This window comes from Mytilus galloprovincialis, chromosome 10 (genome assembly GCF_965363235.1).
Source record: "Mytilus galloprovincialis chromosome 10, xbMytGall1.hap1.1, whole genome shotgun sequence".
Taxonomy (NCBI): Eukaryota; Metazoa; Mollusca; class Bivalvia; order Mytilida; family Mytilidae; genus Mytilus; species Mytilus galloprovincialis.
Window position 1 is genome coordinate 11,135,290 of NC_134847.1, and position 19,688 is coordinate 11,154,977.

The 19,688-nt window shown below is 31.6% G+C and overlaps 1 protein-coding gene across 15 annotated transcripts in view; it reads left to right on the top strand.

The window, feature by feature from the left end:
- Positions 1-19,688, top strand: part of LOC143049829 (uncharacterized) — a 51,283-nt gene that overhangs the window by 30,719 nt on the left and 876 nt on the right. For 8 of the 15 annotated variants that reach the window (XM_076223556.1, XM_076223558.1, XM_076223564.1 and 5 more), the window contains 13 exons: positions 161-256; positions 1,028-1,086; positions 2,175-2,324; positions 5,546-5,629; positions 6,420-6,470; positions 10,370-10,469; positions 10,999-11,151; positions 13,829-13,934; positions 15,249-15,334; positions 16,305-16,377; positions 17,522-17,610; positions 18,359-18,428; positions 19,014-19,154. In XM_076223556.1, coding sequence (XP_076079671.1) covers positions 161-256; positions 1,028-1,086; positions 2,175-2,324; positions 5,546-5,629; positions 6,420-6,470; positions 10,370-10,469; positions 10,999-11,151; positions 13,829-13,934; positions 15,249-15,334; positions 16,305-16,377; positions 17,522-17,610; positions 18,359-18,428; positions 19,014-19,154 — 1,258 coding nt within the window. Of the gene's footprint in view, positions 1-160; positions 257-1,027; positions 1,087-2,174; positions 2,325-5,545; positions 5,630-6,419; positions 6,471-6,686; positions 6,795-10,369; positions 10,470-10,998; positions 11,152-13,828; positions 13,935-15,248; positions 15,335-16,304; positions 16,378-17,521; positions 17,611-18,358; positions 18,429-19,013; positions 19,155-19,688 lie in introns of all 15 variants that reach the window. The other 7 variants (XM_076223559.1, XM_076223571.1, XM_076223557.1 and 4 more) reach the window with 6 other exon arrangements.

Genomic DNA, 19,688 nt, shown 5'->3' on the forward strand with positions numbered 1-19,688 from the left:
TCTTCGATTTGATTTTTTTTTAATCACTCCTTGTTAAACTTTCTCACCTCTCTAGCGAAAAAAAAAATCTTTACAAAATAAGTTTAGTGAGTGACTTACATGTGATAAAGTATGATAATACAAAATAAGTTTCAATATGATTTTCTTATTCATATTGTAGATTCGACATTCAAAGGGAAATACAAAAGCTGAAATCATTAATAATGCCACAGAATGCACGTGACTTGTTCCACGGGAGAGGTTTCACGTTACCAGAGTGAGTATAATATCCCATTGTCATTAAATACATTACGTGTTTAGTTGGATCGTCGTTTACTTCCGCTAGCTGTCTACTATTCCATGTGCTGACTTTTGTCATTTATTTGCTGTTCTAACAAGGCCCAGTAACATATATTCCATATATTGAAACAAAAACAAAATATCAATACATTCAGAATATAATTGCTGCTGATGATGATGATGAGAGGAACGAAAAGTACTAAAAAACGCTGATATGAAATCTTGCTCTCTTACAAGTTAATATCGACATGATCCACTTACACAATATTCAGAATATTGCAACTATAAACCCAATCAAAGAGGTCGACCGGAAAGGGGGGGGGGTCGACAAACATGATGATCAACGAGCATGATGAATATGCATTTTTTATAACTATGTGCACATCGATTTATTGAATGATTGTTGTTTTTTATATTCACTTACAGCATTTCTGACCAAAATATCGGTCAATTTCTATTTGTGGCGGAATCCATAGTTAACCACCGATCTTTGACAGGAAAACTGGCAATCCTGGTTAATTAAGACGGAAGTCGTACTTCCCCGTCACGTATGTTGTTGAAACTCACAACCTCAGTGTTGACATGTTAGTGATACAGTTCATGAAATGCTTATATCAATTGGACCCCGAAACTCCCAACCTCAGTGTTGACATGTTAGTGATACAGTTCATGAAATGCTTATATCAATTGGACCCTGAGACTCCCAAGTTAAAACATCGTACTTTACAGTATATTTTTATATTTTCAGTCAGCATGCATCATTAAAGCCAAGACAACAACCCACTTTAGATTACGAAGATGACGACTGTAAGTAAAGATCAAGCTTCGATTTCTAAAATCACCGGTTTGATCATGACTTTTTTAATTATTGAAACAAAATGAAAACTGTGCAAAACCGGGACACAAATCGAGGTTTTGATTTAAAAAAAACCTTAAGCTAGATAGAAAATAACATAGATCTGTGTGCTTTTTGTTATCTAACTTGATGAAAAAATACTCGAACTTAATTTCTATTAGAATTCTATGCTAGTGCCCTTTTAATATAATACTATCTCAAACCAATGGCGATGATAGTTGTGAATCAGTTGGAGAATGATGTCTCATTTTTATACAAGTTGACCAACAAGACCAAATTTTACAAACTATGCGGAGTGTTGAAAGATATACGGAGGAACGCCAAAATAGCTTCATTCCTTTCCAAAGTGGTATTACCGCCCTTTTCCCTCCTGCGTGTGCCTCCGCATTAGTCTGAAATATGCTTAATGACTTTTACCTGTGTGTTACAGAACTCATGAACGGTTGCTTTGTAAATTCTTTGTATTTTTTATATAAGGTTTTAAAGAGTTCAAGATAATAAAATCTGGAATTGTTTTGTATTTAAATCGCGGAAATAACCTTTTAGTGACATATGTGAACGATGTCAAGCGAATATTTCCAGGAATAAAAGTACAATATCTCTAACTTTTTTTTATGTATCTTAGAAAGTTTGGCTTTTTTTGTTTGACGTATGTCCAAACTATGAGGGTCTGGATTTATAATTTAGTCTTTTAGATAATTTTTCTCTATACTTGCCAACTGTTCGCCATTCTTTGTAGTTTATCATAAAATTACCCTCTTCTCTTTTTTTGCCTATTTTTCTGTTCTGTCGTTTATTCTGTCCTGGTTCCCAACATTTCCTTTTCTGTAAACCGCGTTAAGACCCTGTAGTATTCAGACACGTTAGTCATTTTGTGGCTTATTTGATAATTGTTTTAGTGAAGTTGTTCTTAATCAAATTTCCTTACCCTATATTATAAAAAAAAATGATGAAGTTCCGTTTACAATCCGGACGTTCTAACTACAGATTCTCAAAAGATGATTTCATGTTTATATGTAGTGATTCTTCTTCATTTCAGTATTTAGTTCTGCACCTGCATCTCTTCAACGTCTTCCAAAACACACAATTGATACAGATATTGGTTTCTTAAAATCTAGAACAAACATCGGAAACAAACGAGCAAATGAGAGCCAATTACCACGAATTAGTAATAGATCTTCGACTATAGGTACTTACAGTTGAATCAAATCATTTGAGTGGTGTGGTTGTATCTAATAACACTGTTTTTTTTCTGCTTTTGCATTTTAACACTTTCTTCCTTTTCTAAAAATAGACCATACATAGCATGTGAAATGAATGCAAGCAATAACAAAATGAGTTGAGATGCTGCTTATCATCTTCGTTCAAACATCGATAATGTATTCTATTACTGAATGAGTCCGATCTGATTGGGCATGACTGCAATGGCAACGTAATTTAGGAATGTTCTATGGAAGAAACAATACTTATCGATATCATGTCACGTGATAACTTTATCGTAAATAGGCGTCATGAAATCAAAGTTGTCAAAAAAACATTCTAATGTCTATCGGTGAGTCAAAAAGTTTATGAAGGAATTTATTCACATATACCTCGTACATGGTGACATAAGTGAAGTAACTCTAGCTCAAATTTTGTCAATCGAAGGTTATATATTGACAAGATGATAAAAAAAAATAGTATAAAACTTTTTTATCTTTGAAATTGAACCTCCATGCATTATGTTGTCGTAGCAGCCATGCCAAAACAGGTTTATATATACATATATATATTATGCACTTTAAATATTAATTCGTTACATCTTAAACGTGTCGTCATTCATTTACATATCGATGGCTAAACAGTTATATGTGATTGAAGCGAATTGAAGAAGCATTATATTTTCAATGGACGACCGTTATTATCACGTGACTTTTGAGAATGATATAGTATTCGAGTAAATGATGTTCAAAATTGGAGGAGAGATATTTTAGGGTGAGTAACCAATTATAAGTAAATTAAGTGAAAGAGAACTTCTGGGTTATTTTTGTAATCTGATTTTCTCAAGTCATGGGCGCAAAATTGACGTGATTTATCGGTTTTATAAAATATTGTATACAAGAATAACAACAATACCAAACTCCAAGACAATTCGAAAAGGAGAACTCCATAAAAAATCTGACAAAACGAAAGATAGCAAACAATAGAAGAAATATCCCAGGTCAAACCTTTATGTTCAGTAAAACAACGACTTTATCGAAATCATCTATATTCAGGCCTAACCCAGAAATACTCTTTAATGGGTATGTGGATTTAATCAATATACGGACATTAAACTTGTTCTTAAGAGTTTCGTTTTATTTGGTTGAACTTAAAATGACGGTATATAATTAGTTTTAATGTATTATTATTTCAAAGAAAACATCATACCAAAATAAAATTAATAATTTTCATATTGTGTAAACACAACAACGTTAAACGTACATTAATCATCATAACCTATTGGAATTTAACTTGATTGGGTGTGGCTGGATATAAATCGAGGATTATGAACATCAAAAGCGTAGACTGAGCAACACAAACTCAATCAAAAACCGGAGAAGATCTTAAATAGTCCAGAAGGGTAATCATCCCCAGTTCAATTTTGTTTCACAGGATTGATCGAATAAGCATTGATGAATACAGGAAACAGTTGTACACAGCAGCGTTAGCAAAGGTACTATTTCTGTACCAAAAATGTAGTACTGGAAATCTACTTTTAATATTCAGTACTATTTTGTTACTTTAAAATTATTGTAATAGTTAGGTATCTGTGTTTAACAGTACTTCATTTGTGCTTGAAATTTAAGTAATACAATATTTCTATTAATGTTATTACACCGTTAAATTTTCAGCACTTTGAAAGTTTGTCTATTTCATATCTCTTAAAGTTATGATTTTCAAACATGGAATATTGGGATCACTGTGGATATTTTTTTATACCAAAATGTTTAGACAAAACAAGTATTATATAATACAGGTACCTAAATATTACAATAATTTTAAAGTAAAGAAATAGTACTTAATATTAAAAGCAAATGTCTAGTACTATAGATTTTCAGTACAGAAATAGTACCTAAGCAAAAGTAGCAGTGTATACAGCTGCTCACACATATCATTTAAAACAACTTACTTAGCCAAAGATGATCTCCCGATATACATGTGAATCCCCTTAAATGAATCGAAATCAATGGGTAGATACTCGTAAGGGTGAAGTAGCATTTGCAAACTTTTAGAATTTTGGATCCTCAATGCTCTTCAACTTTGTAATTGTTTGGCTTTATAATTTTATTTTACATGAGGGTCACTGATGAGTCTTATGTAGACGAAACGCGCGTCTGGCGTACTAAATCATAATCCTGGTATCTTAGATAACTATTGCAAGCATCATTATTTTTCTTCTTTTTATTGAATATCCCAGGATTGTGTATCAATATCATCTACATCCATTCAAGTTAAATTAATCGAGTAATAACTTAATGCTATCATGTAACATACGAGCACTAATGTTTGAGGCTGAGAGTGAACTTTAACAAAAATATGCTGTTGGCCCTAATAGTGTTTGGATTCAGATCGAAATGGAAAAAAAATGTACAAATTATTTAAATGACAAGGTCTATAATAAATGTCTGATATGTTTTGTTACAAGACACTTTAAGTACTCTAACAAATACCCCTCTAAATAACTCACTTGAGTTAGCATTTACTAGTGTCCCAACTTAGTCTGGACCTTTACTGGAAAGACAATATATTTAAAATTTTATGGTTATTTGACACTCGTCTTTCTGTTTCGAAGATGACCAATTCTTTTTTTTATAACCAGTTGATGGATTTTTTCTTACAAATTAAAGTGAACTCGACTCATATCAAGATGAAAATCATGTAAATACAAATTGATTTTTTAATTTTATATTAAAAATCTATTTAAAAGGAATAAAACTAACTCAAATATTCCTCTCTCGCCACTTTACAACAAATGTCCAAAGAGAGACAGTACTGCTGACATCAAAAAGGGAAATATAGATTCTGACGATATAGTATCTAACTTTTCTATTTGATATCCTTTTAACAGATAAACAGCAATTGAGAATACAGTAAATATTTAGACCTGGTTAGCGACATTTACAACGCCTTAATGTTAACATTTCGTTGATGTATGCATTCGTTCTGAAACCAAACGTAGTGTGCGATATAGCTCACCAAATCACAGGCATGATATTTCAAAGAACTAAAACAATCGTGTTGGTTTTATTTGTGAAATAATATAATGAATGAATGATTAAAGAAACTTAGAAATCATATTGCTAAAATTCAACATTAAATCATGAAATATTTTTCATTTTGTTTGGAAAAATTTACAACTCACCAGGTGCTTTTTCTTTCCTCATTCAGGCCTTGGTTCATCGTCTCCAGTTTTACTGTCCAAAGAAAAGCGCACAGTTGATCAAATTAAAGCTAGAATAAGCATACCAACAGGTTTGATCTTATCAAGTCGTTCATAAAAAAACTTTGACATTTTGAACTTTAAGAAAGAAATGATTGATCATGCTGTTTGGTTGATGCTAACGCCCTATGTATAACTTTGGTGATGGCAATAAATATATTTTTTATGTATCATGTTGTCTTTGTATATTGTTTGATTGTTTTCACTTTTTAAATTCTGCTTTTAAGCCTTAGTTTTACTATAAAAACTTGCAGCAACACATTCCTAAAGTACAAAATACTAAATCTAACCTATAACTGTCTTTTACTAATGACATAGATATCATACTTTTATAAGTTATGGATGTCATGTCATTTGTATAGAATTTTTTTATTGAAGAACAATGCAATAGATTAAATAGAATTGTGCACAAATATCGGGAAAATTTTGTTGCAATGTATGTGTATAAGCTTTTTCTGTATTGTTCAAGTCGAAATGAAAGTCATCATTGGAATGTAATAAGGAAAGACTAAGACTGTTAATTTATTGTAATAAATCAAATATCTAAAATTAAAAATCGTTTGTATGATTTTTTCATCTGAATTGATCAATTTTTTTATTATACGCCCCTTATACCTTTTAAACGATTTCGAAAATATAGATGTAACGTATTGGTGTCAGGTTGACGTAACGCATCAAATTGCAGACTTTTTGTTTGGAGTAGATATACTTAGTTAAACAGTTTGATATCTTCGTCCTCGAGTTTTATCACAATCTTGTATTTTATGCTATTATTTGTTGATTTTTTTAAATGGAATCACGATATTAAAATTTCTGTTACAGTTGTAGATCTAAATAAAATCGGTCATTTGTCGAACAAGAGAACAATGTCGTGTATGTATATAACGCATGCGCACATTAAAACAATGATGACTTCAACGCACGAGATTTTTTACGTTCTTGTTTTTGATGTGGAGTGTCGCATATTTGTTTAGCTCAATATAACACCTGCTGTATGCTTACCTACTAGTAGATTGAACTAAACATTCATTTAGCTCTAGTTTATCAGAAGAGAGCAGAAAGATATTAAGTCGTATATTTTGAATGTAGTTGATGGGAAATCGCCACTATTCTCAAAAGTGCAACAGTTTAACCCAGGAAGAGTTGAAAGATTTTCCGAAGAAGGACCATGGACACCACGATCAGTGATCCGGTCAGGTACATTTGTTCCACACTTTCCAGTATTGTGAAACTAATCAGCATTGTGTGCAGCATTATATGACGGAAGTGCTTTTCCATCTAATTTACGAACAGTATTATATGACGGAAGGGCTTTTCCATCTAATTTACAACAGTATTATATGACGGAAGGGCTTTTCCATCTAATTTACGAACAGTATATTAAGTTCTTTTCTTTTGATGTACAAACAACATTAGTGTTATGTAAAGTCGTTGTGAATTCAAGAAATGCAACAGCCTTCAACTATGTTTTTTGTAGAAACCTTTTTTAACAAACAAATCCATATGAAGCTGCCCCTCCAAATTATAGTCATATTGCATATTCTTGTTTGGAAGTACAGCTTTTGTTTGAAATTTGCTTTACACGGAGAACACCTTATTTCAGGATTTACAGTTGTATATACGTGAACGCTTTGCATTTCCTGGATATGTCTAGTATCATAGTTCTCTATTTAAAACTATATATTATACAAAAGAATCTGAAACGTCTTATGGGAGAAAATATCAATGTATTTTGTATACACTTAACTATGACAAATAAGTAAGTGTACTGCCTTGTTTGTCTAACTACTACGCATTCGTCCTTCCGGTAATCGAATATCAAGCTCTTTAATAATACATTAGTAGGGTAATACGATGAAAGAAGTTTAAGGAAATTTCGAGTTGTTATAGAAGTCTCTGTTTACTGAAACACGAATGTTTATTAAATATTTATATGCTATTTGAAGCTGCATATTTATCTCTTCTTATAATTAAGTGCTGTAAACGAGCATAATCTCAATTCTCAAAACGTAATTTGGTTACAAAGTTAGCATTTGTTCACGTATTTAACTGAAAACTGTACATACGTTTCAGTGTACCAGTATATTCAAAATGAATGAAAACGAACACTTTTTCTTAATGTAGGCCTGTCTTTCTACCTCACATAAACATTATATTAGATTTATAAGTTACTTTCATCTGCTTTGCACAGAGATAGTTTGGTTATCTTTGCTTAAATCACTGCCTTATCAGCTCCATTACAAGTGCTTATAAGTTATCAATAATAGCGCTGAAAATGTAGGTTTTCAGCACGTTTGCACTTTGCTTGCATTTATTTGTATAATGTACATACATGGTTAATCCTGTTTGGTGCAATTTTTGGTACATCAGTATTGTTTACAGCATGATTTTGATGTGATTTTTATTCAGAGCGTGCAGGTTATTCTGATATTCAATTATTTTTGGGAAAGTGTAAACGTATTTTTTTTTACAAATTTCTGCAAGAAAATAATCCTATTTTATTTTTTTTTTTTAATTTTTACTTGTATATTTTCCTGGTGCTATGTATAGAGTATACAATTATCAGACTTTTGTTTGTTCTAAAGTTATGTTTAGATTGATCATTTCGACTACAGTTTTGTAACGAAAGATTTATAGAATAATTTTGTATTTTGATGAATTATTCTTCTTGTGATTCTCGGTTGTCATTACTTTTAAAGACTTTATTTGAAATTGACTTACTTTTATTGTAAATCACTTTTTGTTGAGTATTCCGTTAGTTAAAAATCTCAAAGGTAAATTAAGATCATAAAAACGTTAAAATCAAACGTTATCGACATATAGAACATGCTCTTGACTTGATACTGTCATTTTCCGAGGAAAAATTGGGAAAAGGTTGATAAAACATGGGTTTATAGCTAGATAAACCTCTAACTTGTATACAAGTAGATGACATTTCCGTTATATTGACAAAATTGGAAGAGCAACCCAAAACAGACATAAAAAGTAAACATGACAATATTCGGGATCCAGTAGTCAAAACTGTGTATACAGTCATAACAGATTTATACATGTATGCTTGCCTTTACAAGTAAACCACAAGAAAGAAGTAGAATAGTCCTTGTGGTAGCATTTCCTTGTGTCAACAATACGATATTGAATTACTGTAAAAGAAATGTGAATTCAAAGATCCCTGTTTTAGTAATATTATTGAAGACTCTAGAGCAAAAAAAGGTCAATAGGAGAAAAATAAGAATGATAGATGGACAATACGTAGTAATAGAAAAAATTGAAAGACGATGTCGAAGGAATGAGAAAGAAAGAGAGATATGTGGATATATATGAATTGACAAATAAATTCTGCATTGCATTGTGGAATGTATTATAAAATCTTGTATGCCTTTAAGAATATTACATGTATACAGAATGGTATTTTAGTTAACTGTGTGTATCAACATTTAATGTTCACGTGCGTGTCTTCGTTTTATTGTCAACATTAATTGTGAACACAGTTGTGTGTTGTAGTGTTGATATGAATAAAATTATAGTTCTGATTTAAACAGGTAAATCTTTTCTTTTTGTTAATAAGCATGACCTTAATTCTGCTTATTACACAATTGCAGCTTATTAACACTTGAATGCATTCAAGCATATACCTTTAAGATTTCTTCCCAACACTTTCTACAGGTTTAAACGTTGTGGTAATATTAAAGTAATACGATAATGCCATTCAAGTTAACGTATATATTTTATATTAACCCATTTTCAAACTCCATACATCTCGAATAAATGAATGTGACATTAAAACGAGGTATAAAAATGACCAAAAGATAAATACATGGAATAGATAACTATTTGAGTAGAGTAAATACAGATGAAGAATTACGATCGATTTGGCATTCTGTGTAAGTATACATTAACAATTATGAAAGTTAATAACCATTTATGATATTTGTTTGCATGCATTCATTTCATTGCATTATTTATTGACTTCTGAAAGTACTGTGGTTCTATTTTCTTAATTACTCGTACTAATAGCATGGTCGAATTAGTCTAGTCTTTTTCTTTGCATTTTATTCTAGTATATATATATACAATGTGTGTAATGCAGATAGCAGCAATCAATCAACTACATGCTTAAAATTAAAATTTATCTAAGAAAAATATTAAATGCAAATTGTTTTTGTATTTAACTTTGAGGGTGCTTGAATTAAAAGGATACGAATCTGAGTATGAATTGTATTAGCACAGGCAATTAATTTTTTTGACGGGTTATAAGTGACTTATATATTTCGTAGAGGTTTCATTTTTTTTAAATAAATTGGTTTCATTATTTTGCCTGTCCTTTAATATCAGTTACTCAATCACGTTGCATTTTCGACCACATCCGATCTAGAAAAATCAACGACAATAACTCGATGCATTATTATTTTACGTTGTTTACACACAATAGGGATAAGATTAAATGCTTATTTTACGCAGAAAAAAAAAAACAAAATTGTTTATATAATTGATGTGATTGTCCAAACGAAGTATGGATATTCAATATTATATCCTTTCATTATGTCGCAGTCAATGGCATTTCGATCCGATAACTTACAATAAAGTTAGTTGTCACTTTCGACTAATTTCAATATCAAGTGAATAAAACAAAATTCTTCGAACGACTATTCTTTCGTAAAATTTAATTTCAAATCCAAACGAATTCTTTAGAGTAATTATCTTTTTCCCTGACACGAATAGAAATTTTTATAGTAAAAGATATTTTTTTTTTCTAATTATAATTGATTTAGGCATGACACCCGCTTACCTCCGACGGTCAAGAACAAATATACATCAGAAAGATAAATACTACACAGGTTTCCCAGACAGTAATGCACAAAAAGGACTGAAGTAAGTAGTTTTAAAAGATTATTTTCGGATTGTACCTTATTGTGATTGGTTAATGCATCGCTGACGTTATTTTGATTTGTTAAAAGATCTCTATCTTGATTGTGATTGGTTAATGCATCGCTGACGTTATTTTGATTTGTTAAAAGATCTCTATCTTTATTGTGATTGGTTAATGCATTGCTGACGTTATTTTGATTTGTTAAAAGATCTCTATCTTTATTTTGATTGGTTAATGGGAAAATGCTTAAGAAATTTGATGACCAAGTAAAAATAAAGTCTTCACAATTGGCTGTATAAGGGAACAATACACTTAAAAAAATCATTTATTGATTTAAATATCAAATTTTATTTGAATCGTTTCATTTTTGTCTCATAACGCACCCACCAAGGGTCAAATAGTTTCGTGAACAGGAAGACGTGTTTAATAGATATGATGTAATTGAAAATAATTTCACACAAACCTAAAATGAAGTTTTTTAAGAAATTCAATATAGTTATGTCATTAACGAGAACTTTTCGTCTGATTTAGGGTAACTCCAAAGAGTGAAAACGTAAAACGAGTAGACATTCCATCGGCAAGCCAAACGCCACGGTTACCACACGATGTTACAGAGGAGACACCAGGACCTTTGGAACCAATGAAGGATCCATATCCTTCGGAAATAGATCTCAAAGCTGATCTGTACGTAATAAATAAAGTTATACTGTGCATTCATTTATTTTCGTGGGTACCAATTTTCGTGGTTTGAAAAACACTTGCATATTCGTGGATATTTAATTTCCAGGTTTTGTCAAAGTCTGCATTCACTTTTTTTTTTTAGAAAAATGTGCAATTCGCTGAATATTTAAAATTTAAATTGTTAGTTTCCCTGTACCCACGAAATCGACGAAAATTGGTATTCCAACGAAAATTAATGAATCCACAGTAACTTATTATGGTTATAATCTTATGAAAATTATTTAATAATACATGTTTTATATTAACATGATAAACAAACATAAAAAAATGAAGAATTTTAACGTAGATCTTATTTTCATATTTGATTTGTGTTCATAGTAGTCCAAATAATTATGACGTCTTGAAAGGCTATTATAATTTTTTTCTTTGACGCCTTACTTCGACTCGTCAAAGAAAAAAATTATAATAGCCTTTCAAGACGTCATAATTATTTGGACTATGTTCATAGTAGCTCTTTGATTGTTTCAGTAAATTTCACTTAGAACTTATTGTATGAAAATCTGTCAGTTGCTGAATACATACGGTGACCATTTATATGTCTTTTGCTTATTTACGGCTTATGTGGATGTAAACGATTTATCTTGTACATCGTTCATTAGGCCCTACCGACTTTTTGACTTAAATGCTTTAAACACGTGCCTGTGTCTGGTCTGAAATCATGCCCCTTCTCTTACTTTTCAAACCTCGTTGAGCAACGGAATGTGTTTTGCAAATCAGAAATAAAATTAACAGTGGAAGTTATGGTAAAAAAAATTCCTTCCACTTAGTCACTTCTGTGTATGCCCAACAATTCTTGATTATTTAACATCAAGATATCGGTAGACCCGTCTAAATTGTTCAAAGTTATTGTGAAACTGCCTATTCTAGAGGGGGCGTGAATCAGATGTGGATACTTAAAAATTCCAAAGATCTTTTAGAGTACATACAATCTAACTCTCTTTCATCTTGTAACAGTATTAAAACATTTGACTTTTCTACTCTGTACACTAGTATTCCACATTCCAAACTAAAAGACAAATAGAAAGAGTTGGTATTGCTTTGCTTCGTAAAAAAGAATGGCCAACGTAGATACAAGTATCTTGTCTTAGGGAGGGATAAATCCTACTTTGTAAAGGATCACTCTGATTCGAACAAAAAATTCTCTGAAACTGATATTATCAAGATGCTTGATTTCTTGATTGACAACATATTTGTTACGTTCGGAGGACGTGTTTTTCAACAGACTGTCGGCATTCCAATGGGAACAAACTGTGCCCCTCTAATTGCTGACTTGTTTCTTTATCATTATGAGGCTGACTTCATGCAGGAACTTCTTAGGAAGAAAGATAAGAAGTTAGCACTATCCTTTAACTCTACTTTTCGCTATATAGATGAGGTTCTTTCACTAAATAATTCAAAATTTGGTGACTATGTGGAACGCATCTATCCAATCGAGCTAGAGATAAAGGATACTACAGATACAGTTAAGTCGGCTTCATATCTTGACTTACATCTAGAAATTGACAATGAGGGTCGGTTGAAAACAAAACTTTACGACAAAAGAGATGATTTCAGCTTTCCAATTGTGAACTTTCCATTTCTAAGTAGCAACATTCCAGCAGCACCTGCATACGGGGTATATATCTCCCAATTGATTCCCGTGCTTGCATTTCCTATCATGATTTTCTTGATAGAGGGTTGCTGCTCACAAGGAAGCTATTAAACCAAGAGTTCAAAATGGTGAAGTTGAAATCATCCCTTTGTAAATTTTACGGACGCCATCACGAGTTGGTTGACCGTTATGGAATAACCGTATCACAAATGATATCGGATATGTTCCTTACGTCGTAACTACAATCCCCTTCCCTTTCCTGAATTTGACCTACCGAATTAGACTATTTACCGGATTTGTTATCACATAAGCAACACGACGGGTGCCGCATGTGGAGCAGGATCTGCTTACCCTTCCGGAGCACCTGAGATCACCCCTAGTATTTTGGTGGGGTTCGTGTTGTTTATTCTTTAGTTTTCTATGTTGTGTCGTGTGTGCTGTTGTTTGTTTGTCTTTTTCATTTTTAGCCATGGCGTTGTCAGTTTGTTTTAGATTTATGAGTTTGACTGTCCCTTTGGTATCTTTCGTCCCTCTTGTATAAGTTATGAATGTCGTTTGTTGATGTGTTACCTATTTATTTTTCGTTCATTTTTTGTCCTTAAACTAGGTCGTTAGTTTTCTAGTTTGAATTGTTTGAATTACATTTTGTCATTTCGGGGCCTTTTATAGCTGACTACGTGATATGGGCTTTGCTCATTGTATTAGGCATTACGGTGACCTATAGTTGTTTATTTTTGTGTCATTTGGTCTATTGTTGAGTTTTCTCATTAGCAATTATACCACTATATTTTATTTAAAGTCTGGATTAGAAATGAGTTCAAAACCATTAAAGGCGTATGCGTTCTGAATGCCTCTTTGAGCTAATACTGGCGAAAAGTAAAATCACAAAAATACTGAACTTCGAGGAAAGTTCAATCAGAAGGTTCCTAAACACATGGCAAAATCAAATGACAAAACACATCAAACGAATGAACAACAACTGTCATATTGAATTCGACAATAAAATTTATTCACCTGTTTTCTTTACAGTGCGGATGATGAGATTGAAGCATTAGAAACAGCCAGAGACAGACCAGCATCTTTACTTAATAAACCTGAAACACCATTTAAACCTGCTACCCCTAATCCATTAAAGGTAATTAATTAATGTTATGGCTCGTCATTTGAAATATGAATGAACTAAATCTTAGTTCTTTCGAAGTTTGGAAAAAAAGCAATTGTGTAATGTTACGTTTACTTTTCTGCATTGGCTAGAGGTATAGGGGGAGGTTTGAGATCTCACAAACATGTTTAACCCCGCCGCATTTTTGCGCCTGTCCCAAGTCAGGAGCCTCTGGCCTTTGTTAGTCTTGTATTATTTTAACTTTTAGTTTCTTGTGTACAATTTGGAGTTTAGTATGGTGTTCATTATCACTGAACCAGTATATTTTTGTTTAGGGGCCAGCTGAAGGACGCTTCCGGGTGCGAGAATTTCTCGTTGCATTGAAGACCTGTTGGTGACCTTCTGCTGTTGTCTGCTCTATGGTCGGGTTGTTGTCTCTTTGACACATTCCCCATTTCCATTCTCAATTATATTTATGTGATTTGCTTTTTTTAAGATGAAGTTATGATGTGTCCACTTCTGAATCAATACATCAGAAGACATTATCAAATACTATTACTTATATGATCACAATAAATAAATGTTTCAGATATCAAAATAATCTTTGAAAGTTGTGTTTGTCCTCTTAAAAAATAACTCCTTAATATGTGAATGAAAAGTAAAAAAAAAAACTTACATGTATCAAGCTCTGGTTGAAATTTAGGTATAGGCAACAGTCTTGCAATAACGTTCAATAAAATAAGTTCACAATTATTAAACATAACTGATAAAAAATAATTTGTTTTGTGTAATGTAGTCGCTTTCATCAAGTGTAGTGTGTCCCCTCCCTTAATTGCGACCTACTGTGAGTTGTTTTATAATGGTAACAAATGGCAGTTTCTGAACAAACAAAATTAAATAGAGACAACATAATTAACCCATGATCGAATCTTGTGTTTTAGCAGTATTTTCTAATCAAAATTAATACAGGAGGCTATCGATTCGATTTGTTTTGCTAATAAATTTTGATGAAAAAAGTTTCGACTTGTTCTGCTGTACCTAAATCAATTATGCATTTTATGTATTCTATGTTTTAGAATTCAACTATACGTCGGCTAGTTACAACTTATATCAATGTTGAATAATTTACTATCTTTTATATCAAATCTAAGTGAAAGAATTTCTGGAATCTTTCATTTTCAGGTTCATTGAAGAAGAGTGTTTGTAACTTTTGATCTCTTTACTATATATAATGCTAAAGGTTACAAAGCACGTTTTGTCTGCTACAAAGATTTCCCCTATTTTAATATTTGTCAAGTAATGTAAGACCCAAATACTATTTCATTATCTTTACACGTTCTGATTTAGGGATCAGAACTCTCAAGAAAACTTCCAGAGGACGAACAAAAACTATTAAAAGAAACATTTAAAAAACTGGATACAGATTCAGACGGGTATGTATATGAATCTGAAATGCTGAATCAAAATCAATACAAACATCTCTCACTTTTTACATTCTTAAGACAAAGGATACATAATGATCGTCTGACATTAAAGTATTAACATAAAGCTTAATGTGCTTCTATTTTAGCCTGCTTAGTAAGGTCAAACATGCATAGAATGAGTCAACTTAAGCATATTCTCATTAATGAAACGCAATAAGTCTGTCCTGGCTTTAAGCCTTCCTTCGTTCAATTATGTTTATCATACATCATGTCCATATATAGAATTTAGTGTACAATGACGGACTCGTGCGGAGTTTGTTTTAACATAGTAATAATATGTGTTTCTTTTTTAAGAGGTCAGACATTTTCAAGTTATATGTCGTCCAATTTTTATCTTTTTCTTAAATAAGAAAGAAGTCGTGATTTTATTTTTGTTTTGTTTACAATTATGATAATTCTATGTCACATGTTCTTGGCGCTTTTGTTTATTCATTTCGTTATATGAGGGTTAGGATGGGGTTAGATAATTAAAGAATAATGCCCTTAAAAATGAAGATTAGAGAATGACGGGCAAAAAAATTGAAGATTAGAGAAAAAAGGCGTTAATTTTTTGAAGATTAGAGAAAAAAGGAGTTAATTTTTTGAAGATTAGAGAAAAAACGGGTAAAAATTAAATGTTTACAGAATAACAGACCCCCCCCCCCCCCCCCCCCCCGCCCATCCAGACCCTCTTATATGGATTTGTTTTAATTTTGCAAGCTTTGCCAAAGGATATTCAACAATACAAAAGTATGTATTATTATTTGTTAGTGTTTTGTTTTACTATATTCTCTTTTTATATCTGTTCAATTCATTACTTTCTCCCTTTTGTCTCTTAAGCGAATATAGATGCTAGTGTGGTGTTGTTAATTCTCTCAGTTCGTGTTATGTTGATACAACCCACCATTTTAAATTTATGTATTACACATCTATTTTATAGGCATCTCATGTATAACCAAGTACAAACACAGCTACCAAGATTATCAAGTCCGCAGGAGAGATTTCTTAAACAGGTAAATAAATACTAACAAACCGAGTATTTCATATCGACAAGATATTACATGCAAAATGTTAATAGAAGTAATGTGCATTTCAAAAAAAATAAATTCGCAAACCAAGGCTGAGCCAGGACAATGGTACAAAAAACTAATATTGAAAGGGAATTAGTTTTCAAATTCAAGTTCCCGATTTGATTCAAATTCTTTTATTAGATTTAAAAATACTAAAACGGGCATCCAAATTATAAAGTAAACAATTATCAATGCATGTGTGTATTTTAGTATAGGCGTCATCTAATTAACCATCTATATATAGATATTAGAAGATGTGGTATGAGTGCCAATGAGACAGCTCTCCGTCCATGTCACAATTTATAAAAGTTATAGGTCAAGGTACGATCTTCAACACGGAGCCTATGCTCACACCAAAAAGCAAGCTATAAAGGCCCCCAAAATTATTACTAGTGTAAAACCATACAAACGGGAAAACCAACAACGGTTTAATCTTTTTAAAAAACGAGAAACGAGAAACAATTATGAAGCACATAAACAAACGACAACCACGAATTCCTGACTGAGGAGAGGTGCAAACAATTGCAGCGGGATTAAACGTTTTAATGATAACAAACCTTCTCCATGTTCGAAAACAATAGTGTAACATCACAACATAGAACGACACACTATAACATATCAGTTAGAATGGCTCAACTCAATAAAAAAAAATCAATGAGATTAAACGGCCATATATAATATGATATGAAAAGATAATATAAACAGGCAGCGAGCGATTTTTTAAAAATATTTTTTTAAGTTAACCTATTTGATTAATCGGTTTTACCTTATACGAATGATGTTTTTCGGGATCAAATCAGTAAAAGCTGTTTAACTTTAAGGGTTGATATTCCTTTCCTTTAAATTGGTCAACACGCCGAGTGCATACGTACCTGATTTATAACTAATAGATTGAATTAAAAGTCGCATTATTACGGATAAACATAGGATAAAATATTGATTTAAAAGTCAACAATACATCTGCGATATTATTAACTTTTTTTTGTCAAATGTTTTGCATTTAAGATAACTTTTTTGAATTATTATATATTGAAAGACTGTTTTTGTTATCCATTTCGTCAAATTTAATTCAGTATGTTTTTTGTAGGTTTATGATATAACAAGTTCTAGTACATTCTTTGGTATAGAAGAGTTTATGACAATGTCAGCTCTAACGAAGGTGGTCAATGATCAAAAGTAAGTACACGTATAAAGGATTACACCTCTTTTTTTTAGAAGATGTATTTGACAAAGAAAAAAATATCTCTGGTTAAGAACAGCTTTATTGCACCTTTATATCAGAACCAAAGATTAAAGTTGGAATTGCTTTGTTATATAATACAAACTTAAAAGGTTAAAAGGATTAAAAAAAACTGATCAAAGATACAAGTCTAAAAAGATAATACTCTGAACGATGCGCATTTTGACTACGGCGCTCAATTTAAAACAGTAGGAAGACCAATTTAAGTACAAATGTAAAGAGTATCAAGAGTCGATAATTTTGAAAATTGTGCCAAATATTAGTAAGACAAACTCTGCTAAAGAGGGGGTGGGGGGTAAACAAACTTTGGTATGTTGAACAGTTCAATATTTTATCGACAGCTAATTTTATAAACAATAGATGTATATATTATATTTAATTCAAATAATACGGCATACTTCAAGGCTGTTCATACACTAATAAACCGAATACTCGAATATGAATTAGTTACCCATAATAGTGCCTGTATTTACAGGTTTATTGCACATGACATTGTGAGCCACGTATTGTTTAAATTATGATAAATATTTTACGAAAACATTGATGCAACTTAAAGGAACAATCATATACATTGCACATATGTAATGGTAATGATAATGTTTAAACTTACTAATGCATGCACAGTCAATAGACCAATTTAATGGTATAGAGTAATTGAATCGTCTTACTTTTGTCTTTTTGCAGAGATGCTGCAAAGGAGGCATTCACTTGTCTTGATTTTTCCGAACTTCATCATAATATAGTTAGCTTTATAGTAAGTATCTTTGTTTAACGAAAGCAGTAGGTCCAGTCAGTTCCCAATTTAGCTCTCAAAATAAATTCCAATAGTTCACAATGGAAAGGTATCCTAGTACCTTTGATAACTATTTATAAGTTTTTGCGTAGACATGTTAAGCAGAACTACTTTAGTTAAGCTTTGTTTGTATTACGTTGGTATTTACACCCGCAATATTCAACACATATTTTAAATGTGTAATCAATTTTAGCTTAGAAAAAAAAAAAAAACGCTGGGTTTGACACACGCAATGACAAAAGTGTCTGATCAATGTGGATAGACCTTTGTTGACTACTTATTCAATTAAAACATCAGTAGATATAGTTCAGTAACAAAACCAAACTCCACGGTAAATTTTTAATAAATTAGTCCCTTCAACTGATATAATTATATAATAAGCTTAATCAACCAATGGAATGAATAGAAAAACAACTGCCATACTCATGATTTGGTTTATGCATTTTCCAATGAAAACGATGGTTTAAGACTGATTTTGAAGCTAGCTTAACCTCCCACTTGTATGAATCAGTTTTATGTTAATATATTTCTTATTGTCGTTTTTAGGATTTATTCCAGACAGTAGATAGGCATCAGAGCGGCATAATATCAACAGATTCGCTACAGGAAGTACTTTGTGCAGCCATAGAGACAGACCTACGTTCTGAAACACAGTTATGGAACACTATAATAGATGTTGTAGATCCGGTATGGATAATTATTCTATTACTGTACTTGCATGACCACAAATAAAATTGACCAGCTTGAGTAAATGTTTGGTAGTATTTCAAAGACTTTTTGGCATGTGTTATACTGTGTTATTCTGTTATTATGAAATATTTCATTTTTTAAAATTTAATATGAGTATATAAGCTAACTTATTATATCAAAATTATTTAAATAATATACAAGTTGCTTTCGAGGTACATCCTGACTTCTATCATTTGATAATTTTCCAATATAATTGTTTGATATACCTATCACTAGGCCACTTATTAGCTTATTTGTATTTTCAAAATGATTTGAATGGTATTGTAAATAGTGTAAGCCTGCAGAGGTCATCCCGACTGTGTGACATTTGAAAAAATTTAAATACCCTACAATCAGTTGAGATCTCCATCCATAAAATATTATATTTTCTTGGTTGACATGTCCACGTGAATTAAATGATATGATGTACAAGACCCCAGGATTACATATTTCTAATTGAATTGGCCGACCTTTCGTTTTGACAATCAGTTA